At 47.1% G+C, this 20,000-nt stretch overlaps 1 protein-coding gene across 5 annotated transcripts in view; it reads right to left on the minus strand.

Annotated features, from left to right (window-relative positions):
* The window catches only part of clocka (clock circadian regulator a), a 46,044-nt gene that overhangs the window by 17,472 nt on the left and 8,572 nt on the right, over nucleotides 1–20,000 (minus strand). For 4 of the 5 annotated variants that reach the window (XM_031574389.2, XM_031574388.2, XM_012821838.3 and 1 more), the window contains exons 2-8: nucleotides 7,302–7,384; nucleotides 6,546–6,811; nucleotides 6,073–6,164; nucleotides 2,092–2,151; nucleotides 1,087–1,235; nucleotides 647–738; nucleotides 1–79 (exon numbers count right to left, since the gene is read on the minus strand). The exon at nucleotides 1–79 is cut by the window's left edge and continues 11 nt beyond it. In XM_031574389.2, coding sequence (XP_031430249.1) covers nucleotides 1–79; nucleotides 647–738; nucleotides 1,087–1,235; nucleotides 2,092–2,151; nucleotides 6,073–6,092 — 400 coding nt within the window. In that variant the 5' untranslated portion in view covers nucleotides 6,093–6,164; nucleotides 6,546–6,811; nucleotides 7,302–7,384. Of the gene's footprint in view, nucleotides 80–646; nucleotides 739–1,086; nucleotides 1,236–2,091; nucleotides 2,152–6,072; nucleotides 6,165–6,541; nucleotides 6,812–7,301; nucleotides 7,385–20,000 lie in introns of all 5 variants that reach the window. The other variant, XM_031574387.2, reaches the window with a different exon arrangement.

A 20,000-nucleotide genomic window follows, 5' to 3' on the forward strand; every position in this document is an offset into this window, starting at 1 on the left:
CCAGTAGGGACGTGACGCTTTCGGAGACGTAGATGATGTTGCCGTCAGTCATGATGGCCAGAAAGAAGCCATCTAGTGCCTGTGGAGGAGAGGGATTAGAACATATTTAGATTCATATTAACATATTTACAAGTGAGCTTTAAGTATCAGTAGGACAGGTGGAGCATTTCCAGATTTGTTTTAAACATAATATTTGATTCTTGTCACGTTCAAGTTAAATTCAGCTTACAGGGCATAGTAGTCAGGTATCCTCTAGTTATGTCAACAAAACAACTTTTTTCAACAATTATTTTCAGGTCATTTCATGCTTTTTAGTGGAATCATTTTTTTATGTCACAATCAGGTGAAAATTCCGTGACATTAGAAACCTTTGGCAGTTCTGCTTGAAAGACTGAGCCTGTCCAGATATTCATCTCTCTATTGGCTTGTCACCGTCTTTCTGCACCGGTATTAAACTGCTCTTGGTCTAATAGTTATGTCCCCAATGATTTCCTTCACAGGCTCTAGAGGTAAGCCTCTCAAGAGTGGCCATTAGACGTCATTCAAGAGCAAGAAAGGGCTTGATGAACACTCTTTTCCACAACACTGCCTCGGTAACTTTCCAACTGACTAGCCGGGATGGCCGAAGTCAAAAGGGATGACCGACCTCCAGCATCAGCTGAGTGAACTCCTCGTTGCTGAGGAACGGAGGCTTCCAGTCCTGACGGATCTCGCTCGACTCCGACTGGGCAGCGATTTCTGATGGAGGGAAGAGAGAGGGCAGAAAGACAGAAAGAGGAGGAAGAAAGACATGAATAAGCGTGCTAATCTAGAACCTCAGACTAAAGTGAGGAAGCGTGCTAATCTAGAACCTCAGACTAAAGTGAGGAAGCGTGCTAATCTAGAACCTCAGACTAAAGTGAGGAAGAAAGACATCTAGAACCTGAGACTAAAGTGAGGAAGCATGCTAATCTAGAACCTGAGACTAAAGTGAGGAAGCATGCTAATCTAGAACCTCAGACTAAAGTGAGGAAGCGTGCTAATCTCGAACCTCAGACTAAAGTGAGTAAGCTGGCTCTGATGGGCGGGGAGGGGCTAAGTTTTCACCTCTGTGCTTGCGAAGGAAGTCAATGCTCTTCTGCAGGATGGTGGACTTGTCCATCTTGCGGGTGTTGCCCGGCAACATGGTACCCAGTTCCTTGATGAGCACATTGAACTGGTCTCTCCTCTTCTTCTCCGACTTATTCCTGGAAACTCTGCAAGGGACAGTTCAGGACAGGCAATGAACACATCAATACACCCAGGAAAGATTACGACAAGTAATACACTCCGGTTATCCAACATTACTCTCCTGAACCTCCCCACACACAATCATCATCATCATCATCATGTATGTGACTGGCCTTCAACACTGCAGTGCTTCTTCGGCTAGGGCTGAACGATTAATTGCATTTGCGATTTAATCGCGATATGATAAAACGCGATTTTCTAACCGCAATGTTCGCGATTAAAAACGTGGTCTAAAAAAAGAAAGAAATAAATACATTTTTTTCTTAAGATGGTACATTTTTAATACAGTGTTTAAAAAGTGCATGCCTTGTGTTCATTCTTACAATTACTTTGTTTAAATTACTTAAATGCATCATTACGATTTGTTGGGAAAAAAATGAGGATAAAATAAAAAAAAAACGCATATTAAATCGCAATCGCAATATTGGGGGGAAAAAAAAATCGCAATTAGATTATTTTCCCAAATCGTTCAGCCCTATCTTTGGCCCTTCCCAGTCTGTTCCCTAGTTCCCTCAATAGCCTTCCAGCAGCTAAACATCAGCTCCGTGTTTGACCAGCAGCCACTTCTCAGACTAATGGCGTCTGTGTTTAGAAGTCTGCGTCGTCTAAATCGGCTAATATTTCACTCTGGCATACACAGGCTTCGTACTTTATTAAATTAACGGCATGCTTCTCAGCTCTGGAGGTGCTGCTCTCGTGTTTCAGCGGTTGATGTCTCTCTCTGTGTGTGTGTGTGTGTGTGTGTGTCTCTCTCTCTCTCTCTCTCTCTCTTTCTGTGTGTGTGTGTGTGTTCGTTCTGTCTCTCTAGGCTCTCCTCCTCACCGTTTTGCTTTGTCCTTCTCATCTTCTTCCATTAACCCATCAAAGATACTGCTGTCATCCCTGTGGAGACAAAAGGGAGAGGGAGGGAAAAAAGACCAATCAATCAGAGACCAGCTCAACTACCTTCCAAAACTAGCTTCACAAACCCCTCTTAACACACACACACACACACACACACACACACACACACACACACTAGCTTCACAAACCCATCTTCCTGCAATGGCCACAGCAAACCATCATTCACCTCTCTCCCTGCATACACAGCAACATGCCTTGGTAGAACTTGGTGTATTATTCAACAATTAAACAACGCCACTCAAAAGGTAACTGTATTTCTGAGAGGGGGTTCTTAGAAGAAGCTCATTTGCCTCAGTTAACACACAGACACCTGACCCAGAAGTTCCCTCCTGCGGCTGCTCTGTTGAATGGAGCCTGTCCCTTTAACTGGATTGTAGGTCAGTGGAGGAGCCTGCGGAGATTGCGCTGTCAGCGGTAGGCCACTAGAGGGCACCTGCGGCCCCACTGCTCTATATTTAGCTTGGTCTGGTGTCAAGTGACTCAGCTGGTGCCGAGGCAGAAGGCAAGGCAAAGCAAGGCAAGGCAAGCTCATCAGCTGCCAACGAGGAGGGGAAAACCTCAGCCAGCGTCCAGCTACTCACCCAGCGCACACACACAGCATACACACACAGCATAAACACACAGCATACACACACACAGAGCTGACGCCACAGCTGATAAGAAGGTTAGGAGTGTTTATGAGTTTAAACATCATCTACTTCTGTGCTCCCTCTCTCAAGTGAAGTCGTTTTTAAAAAAAGTCATGGACAATGCACTGAAATTCAGGGCTGAGACCGGCCATATTTACCCCAAGGCAGAGAGCCTCTAGCTAAGAGTGCTTATGTCTGTATAGAGTCTGTGTGTATATACGTGTCAATGAGAGAGAGAGAGCGTGGAAGAAGAAGGAAAAGATAACAAGCATGCAAATCAGAGGAGAAATGTAATAGCGTGGGAGACTCCATATGTACTCACTTGTGTGTGTGTGTGTGTGTGTGTGTGTGTGTGTCAATGCGCACGTCACAAAAGCCCCGGAGAACTCTTTGAGTCAGATCTGTTAATGTCCAAATGAGTGCATCACTGTACAGCACACGCATCTGCATACACACACACACACACACACACATCTGCCTACTTGGAAGTCTAATTCTGAGTAAATTAGTATGCATCACACAATTTGCCCATGTATCTGTGTTTAAATGTGATCGTGTGTGTTTAAATGTGTTCGTGTGTGTGAGTATGTGTGTGTGTGTGTTTGAATGTGTGTGTGTGTGTGTGTGTGAGAGAATGAAGGTGAAGAGGGATACTACTATAAATACAAATGAGATGGGGCTGGAGGGACACACAATTAGCCACAGTATGTAGTAAGTATCCACAGTCCTTGAATTATACTCTATCTGCTCTATGTGTTGTGTAGTAAATCAGTCAGCCTGTATGTTCTGCGTTTGGATGCTAAACAAACATCCACCTATTCAACACACCAGTCATACCAACTAGTGAACACACCCAAGAAATACAAGGGTGTGTGTCCATTTTTTATGTTTATATGTGTGTGAGAGAGAGAGAGAGAGAGAGTGTGTGCCTAAAGGGTATGTGTTTATACGAGTTACTCCTGCTTTACTCAAGTGAGTCAGGAAAAGACATCCCTTCCTCCTGAGGCCCATCTATTAACCGTGAGAAATATGTGTGTGTGTGTGTGTGTGTGTGTGTGTGTGTGTGTGTGTGTGTGTGTGTGTGTGTGTGTGTGTGTGTGTGTGTGTGTGTGTGTGTGTGTGTGTGTGAGGCCCATCTATTAACCATGAACAGAAACCCCAGAGTCCCTACGGCCCACATGTGTGTGTCACTGCTGGGGCCTACGCATTGGTTTGCATGATCTCATATGTTTGTGTGTGTGTGTGTGTGTGTGTGTGTGTGCGTGTGTGTGTCACTGCTGGGGCCTACGCATTGGTTTGCATGATCTCATATGTTCGTGTGTGTGTGTGTGTGTGTGTGTGTGTGTGTGTGTGCCTCTAAGCCTGCATGCAAGTAAAACATGCAAACTGGCGAAGATGCAAATCCTGGCCTGGAAGCATCAGAGTTAAACGTGAGTAAGGGAATAAAGCCTCCTCTCCGGGGGATGTCCACGAGCTCACGTGAGCACTGCCAGAGAATGTGCATCACCGCTCTCACACGTGGGTCTCTACACGGCCCGAAGGCACGGCCTCTGTGGGACACACTGGCGTGCCTGTGAAACTGGGCCTGCGTCGCAAGCATGGATATGAATGCATTTGTTTGTCCTCCCACGGAGTTGCGGCGGTGTGGCTGGAACTAGGTGTGTTTTTCTTCCCATTACGAAGAGGTACGTGGAGCGGGCGTGTGCTCCTTCTACGTAAGCAAGCAAGACTGTTGTCAGAGGGTGTGTGTGTGTGTGTGTGTGTGTGTGTGTGTGTGTGTGTGTGTGTGTGTGTGCTCACGTGCACCGCGGAGAATGCCGTCAAACTCGCGAAAAAAGATAAGGGTGCCTGAGTATTTAGAAAGCTTTTAGAAAATGTCATTTTGGAATTTAGAGATTAGGACACGGATGATCTTTTAAATAAGCATTAAGGCGGCAGGCATGACCCACAGATTACGATCGGTGTGTGTTTGTGTATAAATATCCCACAGCAAACACAGAGGGAGGCAGGGAGCCCGACACACACACACACACACACACACACACACAGCAGGGTAATCATTAACCCTAATGGGGGTTGGACTGCTGCAGTTGTGTGAATGAAAGGCTGATAAGGACCGGGAGAGGAAAGGCCGAACAAGGCACTCCTATTCCACTGTGGGTACGCCTCACTCAAGTGACTCCCACATAAACAAATCACACAAGACAGACAGACACACACACACACACACACACACACACACACACACGCTCTCCCGCTCTCTTATGCACACACTCAAACTTGAACACACACGGGAGAATCAGGCCAAACAGACCCCCCATACTGCAGCGAGCAGTGGTCACAAGCACACTGATTACTTTACTGATCGCTGTTAACCCCAAGTAGTACTTGTTAGTGTTACATTACAACTATACTATTAAGTACAATGTAATATACATAGTAACTATTTAATTATATATTTACAGGAACCTTTTCATTATGATTATAACTTAATTTCCTCATTGGTGTTTGGTACTTTTCTAATTTTTTGTAAGTCGCTTTCAACAAAAGCATCTGCTAAATAACGTAACTATAACTATTTCTTTATATATATATATATATATATATATGTAGGAACACATTGTAACATCACTCTGTACCATGTAACCAATACTTATACAATACAATATACAATATAGACACACACACACACTTAAGAATGCAGTTGCATTGTAGTACTGCTATGTCATGTGGTGTGAACACAAAGGACCACAACTAAAAACATCTGCACTGACTCATAAGGGAACCAGGCTTTGGACAGGGTCTGAACTGGGTGCGAATCCGCAGGATTTGAAACAGGACTTCTCACAATCAGCCAATGAAAACACTCCAATACACCATCAGTCAACAGAGCCACACCCAAAAAGCCCCGCCCCCCACAACAGGTGAGTCAGCCATGTGAACCTTTTCAATTTGACCTTTTGAACCAATTGATTGTTACCATGGTAACAGAATGCAGGTGCAATGACAGTGGAATAGGGTGGCAGCTATGCTCAGGTTGTAAATGATATGGGAGGGGTAATGTAAAGGATGTGCTAATGTTATCACAAATGCAAAGATGTGTGTTTGTGGGTGTGTTTATGTGTGTGTGTGTGTGTGTGTGTGTGTGTACAGGGGTGCTTGATGACTGCACTGGCTTTCCAAATTTATGGTCAGCATTAAAAAAAAAAAAAAAAGTATCCAAAAACTCTCAGATAAGGCAGCACTGTAAAAAAAACACAGCCGCACTCACCGGTCTATGCTGGAGGTCATTTTGTAGTGTGTTCAGGGTCGCAGTGGTAGAGAGACGACCTTTAATCTTGAGGTAGACATTTGTACGTGAATCTGGAGCACAAGGGGAACAAAAACAGCACACTAAAGAACACTACATTCAGTCCAAGAGAGACTAAAACCAACAGGTCAACTGACCCAAGGTCAGTGTAGCATTTCCAGGGTACATATTTACTGACAAAAGAAACACGTTCACCTTCAGTCAGGTTACTTTGGCTAAAAGCTTTGGCTGAGTAAATGTAAACGTGCTGTGGAATCGCTAGGGCATTCAGTGAGATACTGCACCAGCCTTTCAGAAGACTTAACCAGAGGCCTGAATCATTTAGTGGACTGGGTGTGTGTGTGTGTGTGTGTGTGTGTGTGTGTGTGTGTGTGTGTGTGTGTGTGTGTGTGTGTGTGTGTGCTGGGGTGGGATGGGGGTGGCTTCTCACCTACCCGCTCGGCCAGAGGATGAGGACCTTACAGAAGGATGAAGATCAAATCCAGGCGAGTGGGGTGGAGGTGGGGGACTGAGATCAGTGGGGGGGAGGGGTTGGGGGGTAAACACCCCCCCGGAGTTGATATGGGACGAGGTAGGGCGGTGTGTCGTTGGGGGAAGGTCAAAGGTCAGCGTTCACGCGCACTCAGAGAGGCCCCTGTGGAGGCGTGGTTTTCCGGCGGGTGTGAGAGTGAGGCAACCACATGACAGCAACAACCCAAGCCTGCAGGAGAAGGGGGGAGAGAGAGAGAGAGAGAGAGAGAGAGATTGATTGATTGATTAACACACCTGGCCACGTTCACTCACCTGAGGGAATGGGTGCCTTAACACACCCACTGTAATTTAACACATCCACTACACAGTGAGGACCAGTGACGGAGCTGAGAGAAGCATTAAAGAAACAAATGAGACATTTGCTCACCAGAGCAAGTCTCATTATGAGGAAGTGCATTAAAGCAGCTCTGAACCCTGCCAATATAACTCCTAGTCATCATGTACATTACAGCGTAATGGATTGAATTTGGAGGATTAAGCAGCACAAGACTACTTTCCAGGTCAGTAGCGCACAGCCAGCGCTGAAAAAAGGCAACTGGAAACGGCACCTTCTGGAAAGTAATGAAGGCAAAAGACCTGAATAAATGAACAACTCTCTCACTCTCTCTCTCTCTATCGCTCTCTCTCGCTCTCTCACACACACACACACACACACTTACCGATCACATATTCTCTGAAGCGCTACTGTAGCCGTGGAGCATCGGAGGGGAGGCGTTTCGTGTTTCCTTTCTTTTTTTTCTCCCTGAGAGAGGGAAAGAAGAAAAACAGAGTCAGGTCAAACTTCATCCTTCATCCTTCATCTCTGGCGCTGCGCTAATGGACTGAAACACAGCCATGAGGGCCCGCTCTCAGGGTTGACAGGCAGATGGAAGGCATCCCACCGCACTGGAAATACCCCCGAAGCCTCCAGAGGCAGCCAGAGGGGAAGAGGGGAAGCTAGGGAAGACAGAAGGTGTTTGTGAGCGTGAAGTGAGTGAGAGTGAAAGTGAGAGAGTGTGAGTAGGTGTATGACTGTTTGTGTGTGTGTGTGTGTGTGTGTGTGTGTGCGAGTGGGAGTCAGACAGACTGACAGACTGACAGATAATGTCAGAAAAGGGGAGCACAACCCAATATGTGTTGCAGGAATGCTTGCGGTGAACTCCTGGGGGCAGGACTGTGGGCGCCCAGACAGAGGAGGCCCCGGCAGAGGAGGCCCCTGCAGAGGAGGCCCCGGCGGAGGACACCCTCTCTTAGGGGCCCCTTCCCGACTTAGGGGCCACATGCATCAATGGTGCGTTCCCACTTAAAATCGCACTGAGCACTTTTCTGCACATAAAACAGTATTTATGAAAACACGCTTGTCCGACAAACATGTATAACTCTCCATATGGGCCTGAGGCAGCGTACACATAATATTTGTAATTTGCGACACCAAGAGAAACCAACAGTGATGCCAGTAGACTACACGGTCCGTGTATCGTTGTGGTCAGGAATTCTTGTGCCTACTAGCACTGTGACTGAACTGTCAACATAGCCATCATGCCAATTGTATGGTAAGGGACCACCCAGTTGAATTCAAGGTATGGTTGACAGTAGAGTAGCCAATATTAAAAGGTTTGGTGTTTTGCAGCAATGTCAGGTTTTCACACTATGATAGAGGCATACATCAGGCATAACTGACTGTAATCATATTGAAATACAGACAGCAAGAGAGGATCAGTTTGATAATCGAAAAAAAACTTATTTTAAATCAATACCCAAACGATTAGAGACTCCACCATGACACTTACAAATGGCCTGGATGATTTATTGATTCTTTGGTGTAGCAGTGTAGGACACAAATTGCAAACTGGAGAAGTGTGTGACCTCGGTCTAAATACATACAGGCCGTGTTTGACAACTCTGATGAAAAACCTCTGTACACTAATCGTGGGATTGTGCGTAAACATGGGCCTATGGAGTGTGTACAGCACACGCATACATGATACATGTAAGACTGATCCATTTAGCCTTTCAACGATCAGAACAGCCCTCACTGCTCCGGGAGTACTAAGGGTGCACAGCGCTAGCACCAGCCAGCGCTAGCACAAGGCACAAGTTTCTTTTCTCAGAAAGCCCAACAGAAAATGACTATCTGGGCGTTATACCCTATATATAGTCATGTGTCATATATAGTCATGTGCAGAATATATATATACCCCCCCACACACACACACACACACACACACACACACACACAACTGTACAGTCTATATGGGGTAAAAAGGATGTGCCAACAGGCTAAATGTAGAGCAGTACAGATTCAGACGAAACTGGTAGTCAGCCACCATACAAACAGCACGGGCAGAGCGGGTGAGCAACAGACCTCAATCTCATTGGACGCAAGGGTGTGGCGAGACTACAAATGTAATTTACATACCAACCGCAGACACACTGGGGATAATGGGATTTGGGCCTGGCTCGACTGGTCCCCAATGTGTGAAGGCATCCTGACAATGATCTGAGTGCACCATTGGAACTGTGCAGATATGTTTTTGAGGACACACAGACCACTGATGGGGACAGGCTGGTAATATTTATGATGACTGAAAACAAAAAGCTCTCAAACACCCCCAGGAGATGTAAAATAGTATGACTGTGACCGTGTCTGTTCACGCACTGAGTCACACAAACCCTGTAGACCTTGAGGCTTGCGAAATAGGCTAAAAAGAAATATGGCACCAAAAAAACCTTGGCATGGTTGCCCATTGGGTGGTCCCAGAGCAGTAACGCAAAGTGACAATGTGGAAGAATATTTCAACAAACCACATCACTGCAGCTCATCATTACTGGCAGAATGAGGCTTGGCACCGGTTTCTGAGCAACCAAGTGCAGGGTTTCTTTAGCTTGTTTTTGAGGTATATTTTGATAGTTTTATCATCATCTTAAAATTAATTTTGATGGAATATGGTCATGTGAAGGACAGATAAACACACCTGTCTTTCCCATTAGCCGTCCAGGCTATGCACTATGTGGTTCTGTGTTCTGGGACGGAACACCATGCCAAAGTGTAAACTATATTGCCAGTTAGCATGTTAGCAACTGGGCTATTGGTGATCAGCTCAGTTTTTTTTTCTCGACCCAAACTCCTGTTGCTCCTTTAAGTCTAATGTTGAACAGAGGGCTTAGCACATCGTCCTAGCATGAAGCTATTCACATGTGGCCTTTGTGAGTAACCTTCGAGACACACCACAGAGATATCTGCGGTCTAACCAGAGTTTCGCAAGAGCAGGACTAGAGAACAGCTCAGACTTCCATTGGAAGTAACAGCTCAGCCTGTACAGCAAATCGCTACTGATTCACAGAAAAACAAAACGATTAAGTGTATAACTTGCAATGTGAGATTCTTTCGCATCTCTGAAATCATCTGCTAAATGAGCGTAGATGTCAAGTAAATGTACTTGACACTTCAAAGGGAAAAATACTTTGGCACTTATACAACATTCTAAATAAACCAGGGCATTTCTGAGTTCAACATCTGGATTCCACTCTTGTTCTGAGATCCACTGTCTCTGGCACGTTTCCTAAAAAATAAAATAAAATAAAAAGTCAAGAGGAGTATGAAGGCAAGGGCATAAGGATCTCACTAAAGATGATAAGCCTGGATAGGTACTGAGAGCAATAAGGATTTTTGTAAAAGCTCCAGTCAGTCAATTTGTTTTCTATAATGTATGAAGCCAATGGATATTAAGTCTTCCATGTCCAATAACCGCTGGATTTTTCTGAGCCCAGAGTTTAATGGAAGAGTCCTCTTCACCTGCCAGCCAGCAGTGACAAATCCTTCCCAGACAAAGGCAGACACACACACACACACACACACACACACACACACACACACAAAGTGGCGCACTAAAACAATCTTCACACACACGCTGATGTGGCTGCATGTCCGTCACAGCCTGCTGAAGGTCAGCTATGTCTCTCCTGCTCGCTGCTCATGACTGATGACATTCTGACCTGCAGGCGCACACACACACACACACACAGAGTATACATACCCACTCACACCCAGACACACACACAAAGCATAGACACACCCACACACTCATTCATCTCACTTCACACTCTCTGGAGTAGATCCTATTGCCATATTTTGAGCCACTGAATGGTCAAGTTAAATGCCAGGCATGCAAACAACTTCAGACACACACACAAGCATAAAAATAAACACATAGCTAGGTCATCTCACTAACTAGGCTTTCCAATAGCCTTCCTGTTGATGCGGACAGAGCTTACACAGTGTTTTCCTTGTCCTTTTCCTGTGTATGTATAAAACAGAGAGAGAGAGTATTTGTGTGTGAGAGAGAATGTGAGCACAGAGTTATTCATCTTTTACCTTAAGAAGGTGCCGTTTTCAAGTGTGTGTGTATGAGAGAGAGAGAGAGAGAGAGTGAGATGTAAGTGTGTGAGTGAGTGTTGCTATGGCTACAGGTTAGAGGGACACAACATCACAAAAATGTCACCTCATGTCAGTAGCAGGAGGAAAGGCCAAATCACATTAAAGAGACGCACCTCTGGGGGTGGAAAAACAGATTCCATAGGGACAGCACCTAGCCCTTCAAAGCACCCACACACGCAGACACACACACTGTAAGCGCGCACACACACACACACACACACTCAAGTCACAAGGACAGCCTTCTCCTCAAGGCTCAGTTTCAAAGGGGAAAAGCAGGACGAAGAGACAAGGACAAAAAAAAAAAACGAAACAAAAACGGGAGAGAGAGATGTTGTTAAACAAAGGACGAGGACGTGTGACAGGAAAGAGGCGCTACAGAGGTTAACTGTACACTGGCACCGACAGGAGAAGACGTCAGTCATATACTTGTCCCCCCCAAAAAGGACATTTCTCAAGCGTCACCAGGACAGCCACAGTGTGCCCACGGGCAACATTAGCCTGGCAAAAAAAAAAAACACTTTGTAGCCAAACAGAAAGATACCTTTAGTGTGTGTGTGTGTGTGTGTGTGTGTGTGTGTGTGTGTGTGTGTGTGGATTCTCACGGGACTCCCACAGTTTGACTCACTCATACATTTATAGCGACTCTTCCCACTGAAACAGCCATATGGTATTCCACTGCAGAACACACAACCCACTCCAACAGCACTCACTGTTTATGCAAAGCAGGCGATTAAACTCAGAGGAAAAGGCAGATGGAGAGAGAAAAAAAATGAATGAGAAGAGGAGAGAAGATAAATGTTAAGTGGATATAGGCACATAGAGAGAGAGAGAGGGAGAGAAAGAAGAAAGAAAACTGTGAATGCACTCGTGGTAGACAACGAGAACAGAGCCGAAAAGAAAGAACGGGCGATATAAAAACAAAGAATAGAAAAAGAGAAAGAGAGAAAGGAAGTGGAGCAGCCATTGGGTTTCCTGCAGAGCCCCAGTTGCCGAGGCGGCAGCAGCCTGGCAGGCAGTGGTTGTGTAACTGTGATGTCAGTAGCTGCTTCACTGACCCGCTGACCCAATGACCTACTTTCCACTCGCTTCCACTGCGCCTTAATCACAGCTCAACAGGCAGCACCCGCCGCTGCAGCCAATCCCCGCCGGTCCCGGCTCATCGCAAGCGGCCGTCGGCCAATCGGGGAGCGGTGCAGCTCACCGGAGAGACGGGAGTCCAGCCAATCAGGAGCCAGCGGGTGAATGCCTAAGCCCTCTGGCCGATCGGACAAGGAGCTAATGCACTGTGTAACCGCTGCACCCAAAATGGGGGAAGTGAAAGCAGTATAAACACAGAGAGAGAGAGAGAGGGGCAAGGAAAGAAAACAAAAGAGAACATGAAACCATGAAGGAGAAAGAGAGAGAGACAAGCACAGATCAAGACACAGAGAGGGTCAGAAAGAAACGCATGCGGATCATCAGCGCTGGCCATTTTCATGAACCGCTTTGACAGCTTTCACGGATGACAGTCCCTGTTGTGAGCGCCTAAGTTACAGCACTGGGAGTTAAGCTATGACTGACACACTGACACCGACACACACACACACACACACACACACACACACAGGTTCCCTCCTGTTGGCAATGATCAGGCAGCTGGTTCATGACTAATTAATCTCCACACCCACCAAATTCCTCTCTGTCTTCAGCAAGGCTGGAGTGTCTTCCTCCTCTCATGCCCATGCCACTGCACACACACACGGCAGCGCTAAATGCTTGATCACTGCGTGACACACACATTGTGTTCCCGACAAATTCTGCTGACAGAAAAACTGCACAGTGAATCCCTAATACTCAAGAGTTTCTCTCCTTCTCTCTCTCTCTCTCTCTCTCTAGTTGGCAAAAAGTGTGTGTGTGCATGCTGCCTGTTTTCGTTCTCTTGGATGTAGGTCAACACAGCTCTGAGGATGTGACTCACATACACACACACAAAAAAACACACACACAAGTGGATCCTCAGCACTCCTCTGCACGCATGCACGCGCACACACACACACACACACAGAGACGCCGGCATGACAACTGTGCCTGTCGGCGACGCCATAGCAACCGCCTGCACCAGGCGGAGTAAAAATAGACCAGCTGAATTCCTCCACTGCGGCGACTTTCTCTTTCTCTTTCTCTTTCTCTTTCTCTTTCGTTCTCTCTCTCTCTCCACTCCGCTATGGTATCATCAGAGAGCCTGCATCAGAGACACCCCCTCATCCGATCACTCAGAGCAGAGATGCCCCTGGTGCCTGGGCCAGAAAATTCCTTTCCCTGCCTCCAGAGAACCACGATCGCATCCTTCCTAGTGCCGTTCGGAGGAGCACAATGTCTTCCTCAGTACCCCCCCAGTCCCGTTCCCATTCCCGTTCCCGTTCTCTAGGCATAGGTCTGGCCTAGAGGAAAATAATATATACTCGACTTCGAAGTGCTGCTCATCCTCAGCCACGCTACATCAAAGTATCCCCCCGCGTCAGTTCCCTGTATGTTACTAATGGCTGAGTCAAGGAACTTGAGGGGATTTCTGGAGCCTGGTCTCTTGTGTGTTGAGGAGATAAAACCTGTCCCTGTGCCTGTCCCTGTCACCCCCCCCTCCAACCCAGAACACACCTTAAGTTGTGATACACCAGGGCCTCGACTCCAGAGAAAAGCCCATCACAAGGGACACGGTGAGGAGAGAGAGAAAGAAAGAAAGAAAGAAAGAAAGAAAGAAAGAGAGAGAGAGAGAGAGAGAGGAGAGACAGGTCTCAGTCTAAAGGGCAAGCCTTTGATCATCAGATACAGGCTCCACACAGTGGCTCAGTGTTGATAAAACGGGACCACGAGTGAGGGCAAAAAAAAAAAAATGAAATATCTGGTCAAGAGCCGACTTCTAATTAGACAAACAAAGGGAGAGATGGAGGCAATACAGGAGAACGGAACAGTGACAGTGTTCTCCATAAAGAGCATCCCAACAGGGAACTATTGTAGATTGTTCTGGATCAGCCTAGGCTAGTCTAGTGTAGCATAAACTAGTGAGCATAGCATAGGTTAGCCTAGCAATCTTGTGAAAGGAGGGGCTGCGTGATCATGAGTGGGGAAGCCAGGGAGGACCTACTGCAGCATCCATTACTTAGAGTGTCACTGTACAGCAAATAGGGGGGTTGAGCGTGGGAAAGGCAGGGCTGCTGTCACCATGGCAACTCTTCCATCATCGGCCGGCAGCCGACAGTTTAAACCTGGAGCGAGTTAAACCTGCATCATGTGCAGTCAGGCGATCACACACACACACACCATCTCACCGTCACATAATTTCACAGACCCACACACACACACTGGAACAAAACAAAACAAAGAAAACAGTAAATCTGTGGAAGAGTAAGTCCACACATTAGCCTCCCTCCCACACCATACTGTTTCAAACAAACACACCTTTTCAACCCTGCCCTGAACAAACCCTACTTTCACTTGCAAATCTCTTGAACAGACTCTTTCACCAAAGTTTCACATTTGAAATCCTAAACACATGATATATCCATGCCTATCCATCGCCACACACACGACAGGGATCGGGACGAAGAGTGGAAGGAGTATTTTGAGAAGGGGGCAAATGACTGTATTTGAGTTTCTCTTTTTTTTTTACATATTTTACGACACTCAAAACGTCCAGACCCAATTCCATTTCCTCAACCCTGTGTGTGCCCAGACTGGGTGTATGGACTGGCAGCTCCCTGTCCCCCTACGTGCCCTGCACCTCCTCCCACGCACCTCCTCCCACCTCCACCGTCCTGCACGCCCCCAGCGCCAGAGCCCCTTGAGTGGGGACAGCCAGAGGCTCAGTGCCCGCGCGCACACAATGAGCCCCTTTGTTTGGGTGTGCATCCCCCCTGGTCCGCAGACAGGAAAACGTCTGAGAGCCGAGTCCAGCCGAGCAGCGGTTTTCCACCAGGCAGGGGCCCACACCGCAGCTGGCACTGGGCCCCACGGCGGAGCTGGGCCAGGCCCCACGGCGGAGCTGCCAACAGCACATCTGATGTGGAGCATCAGATTCAGCTTCTGCTGCGGTGGCTGCTGCTAATGCTGCTGCTGGCCTGCAGTCTCTCAGAGGAGCAGGGAGGACGTGCCAACTGGAAAAGGAAGCAGGGCCAACTGGGTCAGTGGAGTTGAGTGCCTGGCGAGGAAGGTGAGGGTGGGGGTGGGGGTGGTTCTGCTGCGGCTGATGGGATCACAGGGGATGTGGGCGTGTGTGAGCGAGTGTGTGTGAGAGAGACTGAGCACATCGCTGTTGTCGACTAGGGATGAAGAAAAATGGTGCTTGAACACAAATCTTGTGGTGTGTGTGTGTGTGTTGGCGATCAATGGAGGGAAGCTGTTTGTTTAGAGCTGTTGTGAACGTGTGTGTGTGTGTGTGTGTGTGTGTGTGTGTGTCCACCAGGCTCATATCAGCAGCATGTGAGACACACCATGAGTAAAGGTTACTTTGGGGCAAGCGCAAACAAACAGGGCATGTCACGGTCCTTACTCACTCGACTGCACCCATCATGCATCTGAATAACTCACCATGAACTTGACACGAAACACACACACACACACGTACACACACACACACACACACACACACACACACACAACGCTGTTTATCAGTGAAAACTGTATCAATCTCCAGCACATTCTTTTCTTATCTTCAGCCTTCACACTTCCCTCTCCACTACGAGAAAACACACACCGATCATGACCTGTACATTTCACATATAGACCAATGAGATTATACACACACACACACACACACACACACACACACACACACACACACACACACACACACACACACACACACACACACACACACACACACACACACACACACACACACACACACACACACACACACACACACACAACAACCGATCATGACCTGTACATTTCACATATGGACCAATGAGACTACACAAGCTGTAGGTTTAAGAAACCCTTTCAGACACTTGCACATATATTTATTGACATATCTGAACCTTAACACCCCCATAAAAAAGTAAATACGTCTGCTCCACCAATAGAAGCCCTCACAAATATGGAGTTTGTTGGCACCGCAAGACGCTTTCAGAACATCAGTCAGGGAGTTAGAAAATCCAGATCATATTCCACCCGCCAGCCCCCCCCCCCCTTACCCCAAAAAATATGACCCAATTTCCAGCCAGAAACAAGCTGCACATCAAAGGCCCATAGCAAATAAATATAGAAAAGGAACGGAGTTAGTGAATATCTGATGAATGGGGGCCAGAACTCCAAGGTAATTACGCCGTTTACTTCCCACGCCGAGCAGAGAGCGTGCCGCAGTCTCGGGCGGCGATATCAAAAACCGAGGAAACGTCTCCAGGACTTCAGCAGCTCCCTCGGTCCCACAGACACACACACAGACACACACAAACACACACACACAGCCTACAGAGGAGCCGAGAGAGGTTTAACTGCGCAGGGGATGAGGAACATACTGCATTTGTAAAAACCCTTTTCCACTCTGCAGATCGTCAAACGTTGCTATATATGTTTTACGCATCGCAAACACCCTGCTATATCAGAGGATGCCACACAAAAACCATGGTAAGTGCTGCCGGGAGCAGATTGCGGTTCTGCGGTTTGGTCGAGAAACACGAGACGCTCGAGATAAAGCCAGGAGGAGCTGGATTGGAACCAAGGTCGCTCCCAATCCTGCTGTACCTTCTGAGCCTCTCCTTCTCCCATGCCAATCAAAAGTCAGAGGCATGCTAAAAATGTCCACAGATTTAAGGTCATTTAACCGCCTGCCCGGATTAGGACAGAAAATTTCCAACAGGATTTGCCTGTTTGTGAAAACCATCCAACAGCAGACTTGAGGAACATGAAACTCAGCCCACTGCCCTAATGGAGCTTTCCTGACAGCTGGACACACACACACACACACACACACACACACACACACACACACACACACACACAGCAGGGGCACACTCACACATGCACACAAACACACACAGACACACTCCACAGCAGTGCAGCAGTAAACCTCTCCTTTGAGAATCAGACGCGCTGCTCTCTCTGAAAGGTCAACCGGACATCTGACCTCTACCCTAAGCCCCAGAGCTTACCGTCACCCCAGCAAACGGCAGCCACCAGTCACTCTCTCGACCTTTCATCACCGTCCCAGTGTGTGTGTGTGTGTGTGTGTGTGTGTGTGTATGTGTGTGTGCCTGCAGATGCCGTTCTTAGAGCAAAGACGTCATGCTCATATATAAAGGGGCTGTCATGCACCCGGTTAGCATGGCTTGCCGCCAGGTTTTATATTGAGATGAGTACATTCCGTATGGGGAACACCTCTGACGCAGAGCATGACAAAACCTCTCATGAGCCTGCAGAGATTCTGTTGTGTACATGGTTATGGCTCTGCAGTTCTAGGGCATGATGGTTTTCCAATAGTTTGGAGGTAATGGACATTTTTTTGTGGTCTGTCTGATGGCGAGACAGTGAGATAATTTTAAATGGTTGGGTGGGGGGGGATGTGGTTGTGGTGGGAGGAGGGTTTGTGGTTAGGGAGAGGTGGGACTCCCAGGAGAAACAGGCGAGCTTGTTGGGAGCTCTAGAACTGAGCGATGAAGATCCCCCCAGACCTCACAGCTAGACAAACAGCATGCAAACCTGGCCACTCATGCCTAGAGACTGGAGGTCCGCAAACACACACCTGAACAACCCTGCCAGGTGAGCATCCACAAACCACACACACACACACACACACACCCCTCACTGAGGCTCTCCAACACACATGTCCACATACACACACACACACACACGACTGGAAACGCAGAAAACAATCTAAACCATACCTATGGCTATGAAATCAATTCTTGATGCCACTTGTAAATACATATAAGAGTCGGGGGCGATAACTGCTCCTCCGAAATCCTGATAAAAATGGCCAACACAAAGGTGAACGGTGCCAAAGCGAGTGCCTTGAAAACATTTCTGCTTGGCCTGGAAATGCTTTAATAATAAAAGAGAGAGAGGCGAGGGGAAACAGCTCCTTGTGCTCTGTGTACTAAATGCCATTCGGGGGGAAAAAAAGAATCTGGGACGCTCTTGTGCTGAAACACAAGCGTAGTGTTTCAAAAGGCAAAGGAAACCACTTCTATGCGGGATTAATAGCAGATGGCTTCTGCGTTACAATGTTTTATTCAATCACCGCGAAATGAGACTAACCGAGGAACGAGGGAAAATGGGAGAGAGGGAGGTAAATGGAAAAAGATGGATAGATAGACAGACAGACAGACAGACAGACAGACGACAGACAGACAGACAGACAGACAGACAGACAGACAGACAGACGCATGACTGACCTTTGTCAGAGAGACACAGTCTGTATATTTTCCTGATGCTTGTCTCAAGAAGGAAAATACCTTCTTTGTTAAAAAAAATTGGGAAAATACAGTCGTACCAACATGCAAGATCTTTCTCCCAACTGGAGCCTATTTGCAATTTTCCGCTGAAGGAACTCGCAGACCATTTTAGGATGGCTGCACCTTTGTGCAGGTTACGGCCGTATGAACCGCCCCTGAAGGACCCCTTGTGACCCCTGTACGGCCAGAGCTGTTCTCAAGGGAAAAGTGCAGGTTACGGCCGTAGGAACCGCCCCTGAAGGACCTCTTGTGACCCCTGACCCCAGGGCTGTTCTCAGGCGAGAATTGAGTACCTACTCTAGGGTAGGAACTTCTGTCCAGCTCTGAAACTGCAGGGTGAGGCTTACAGTGATATCTGACGTTTATTGCGATGTAAGTGGAAGACAAATGCCATTTTTAAAACAATCGACACTGGTGCTGGTATCTTTATTAATAAAGCAATTAAGCTGCCATGAAACTCGATACAATTTGACTGTCGACTCAACCTTAGAGGAATCCTATTGTTACGTAGAAATTCTCCAGTTTAGCGGTCTAATGTTGATGCTGCCGCTGAAAAAATATAAGCTTATTGTGTCGTGGTTAAAATTGTCGTTGTGATGAAAGAAATGCTACGTCATGTCCATTCTGTACTACAGCCTCAAAACCAAACAAGCTTCAGGATTACAGTCTGAGATTCATCTGTATTACTTTCTCACTTATTCAAATAAGCCACAGTAACAAAATGATGGCAACAGGGTTGCATCAGTGCATGGTGTAACAAAAACATATACAGTATGACCAGTATTCACCAATCTCGCGAGCCTACAAAAGACCACCAGGAGCAGCCAAACCAACACAACAACTATCCTCTAATGCACCTTAATTTAACCCTAACCTGAGAACGGGTCAAGGTTCGTCACTGTGGCGACCCGTATGCTCACCCAAGCCACTTCATCCAATCAGAGCCTGGGAGCCCACTGAGTCAGAGGAACAACAAACAGCCTTGGTGTCTGGTTGCCATCTCTCGTCACCCGGTGCTGTGTCCACTTCAAAAGGGGCGACCATTTTCACTGGTGGTACACAGAGAAGGTCACATTTTGTATCCAGGCGCACAGGCACAGGCAGATGCTAGCATGACTCACAACTACCGACAGCAACGAGGGGTGGCAGGTGGAGCAACTGCTGCCAAACTGACTCAAAGTGCCCCTCTTTAGTCTGCAGTCATTTTTCCCCCTCATTTGTTTGACAGTAATCCTACTTTGGCAGAACCTGTGTGAGACAGGCCCACAAAACCTCAATATCATCAGTTAGGTCAGGTTTACCTTAGGTCAGGAGTGTACCTGTGAAGGATCAACCACATAATGCAGTCTGCAACAGATTTGAACTCAATAGCACAACGTAACCACTCACTGAAGTACTGCTCACCTGTCGGGGGACAATGGATTGAGCATCATGTTCGTAATACCAGTGACTAAGGTGTGCTTGACTGCTCACGACACTGTTATTTCCACTGTCATCACAAGTCATCAGCA

The sequence above is a fragment of the Clupea harengus genome, chromosome 10 (genome assembly GCF_900700415.2).
Source record: "Clupea harengus chromosome 10, Ch_v2.0.2, whole genome shotgun sequence".
In the NCBI taxonomy this organism is placed as follows: Eukaryota; Metazoa; Chordata; class Actinopteri; order Clupeiformes; family Clupeidae; genus Clupea; species Clupea harengus.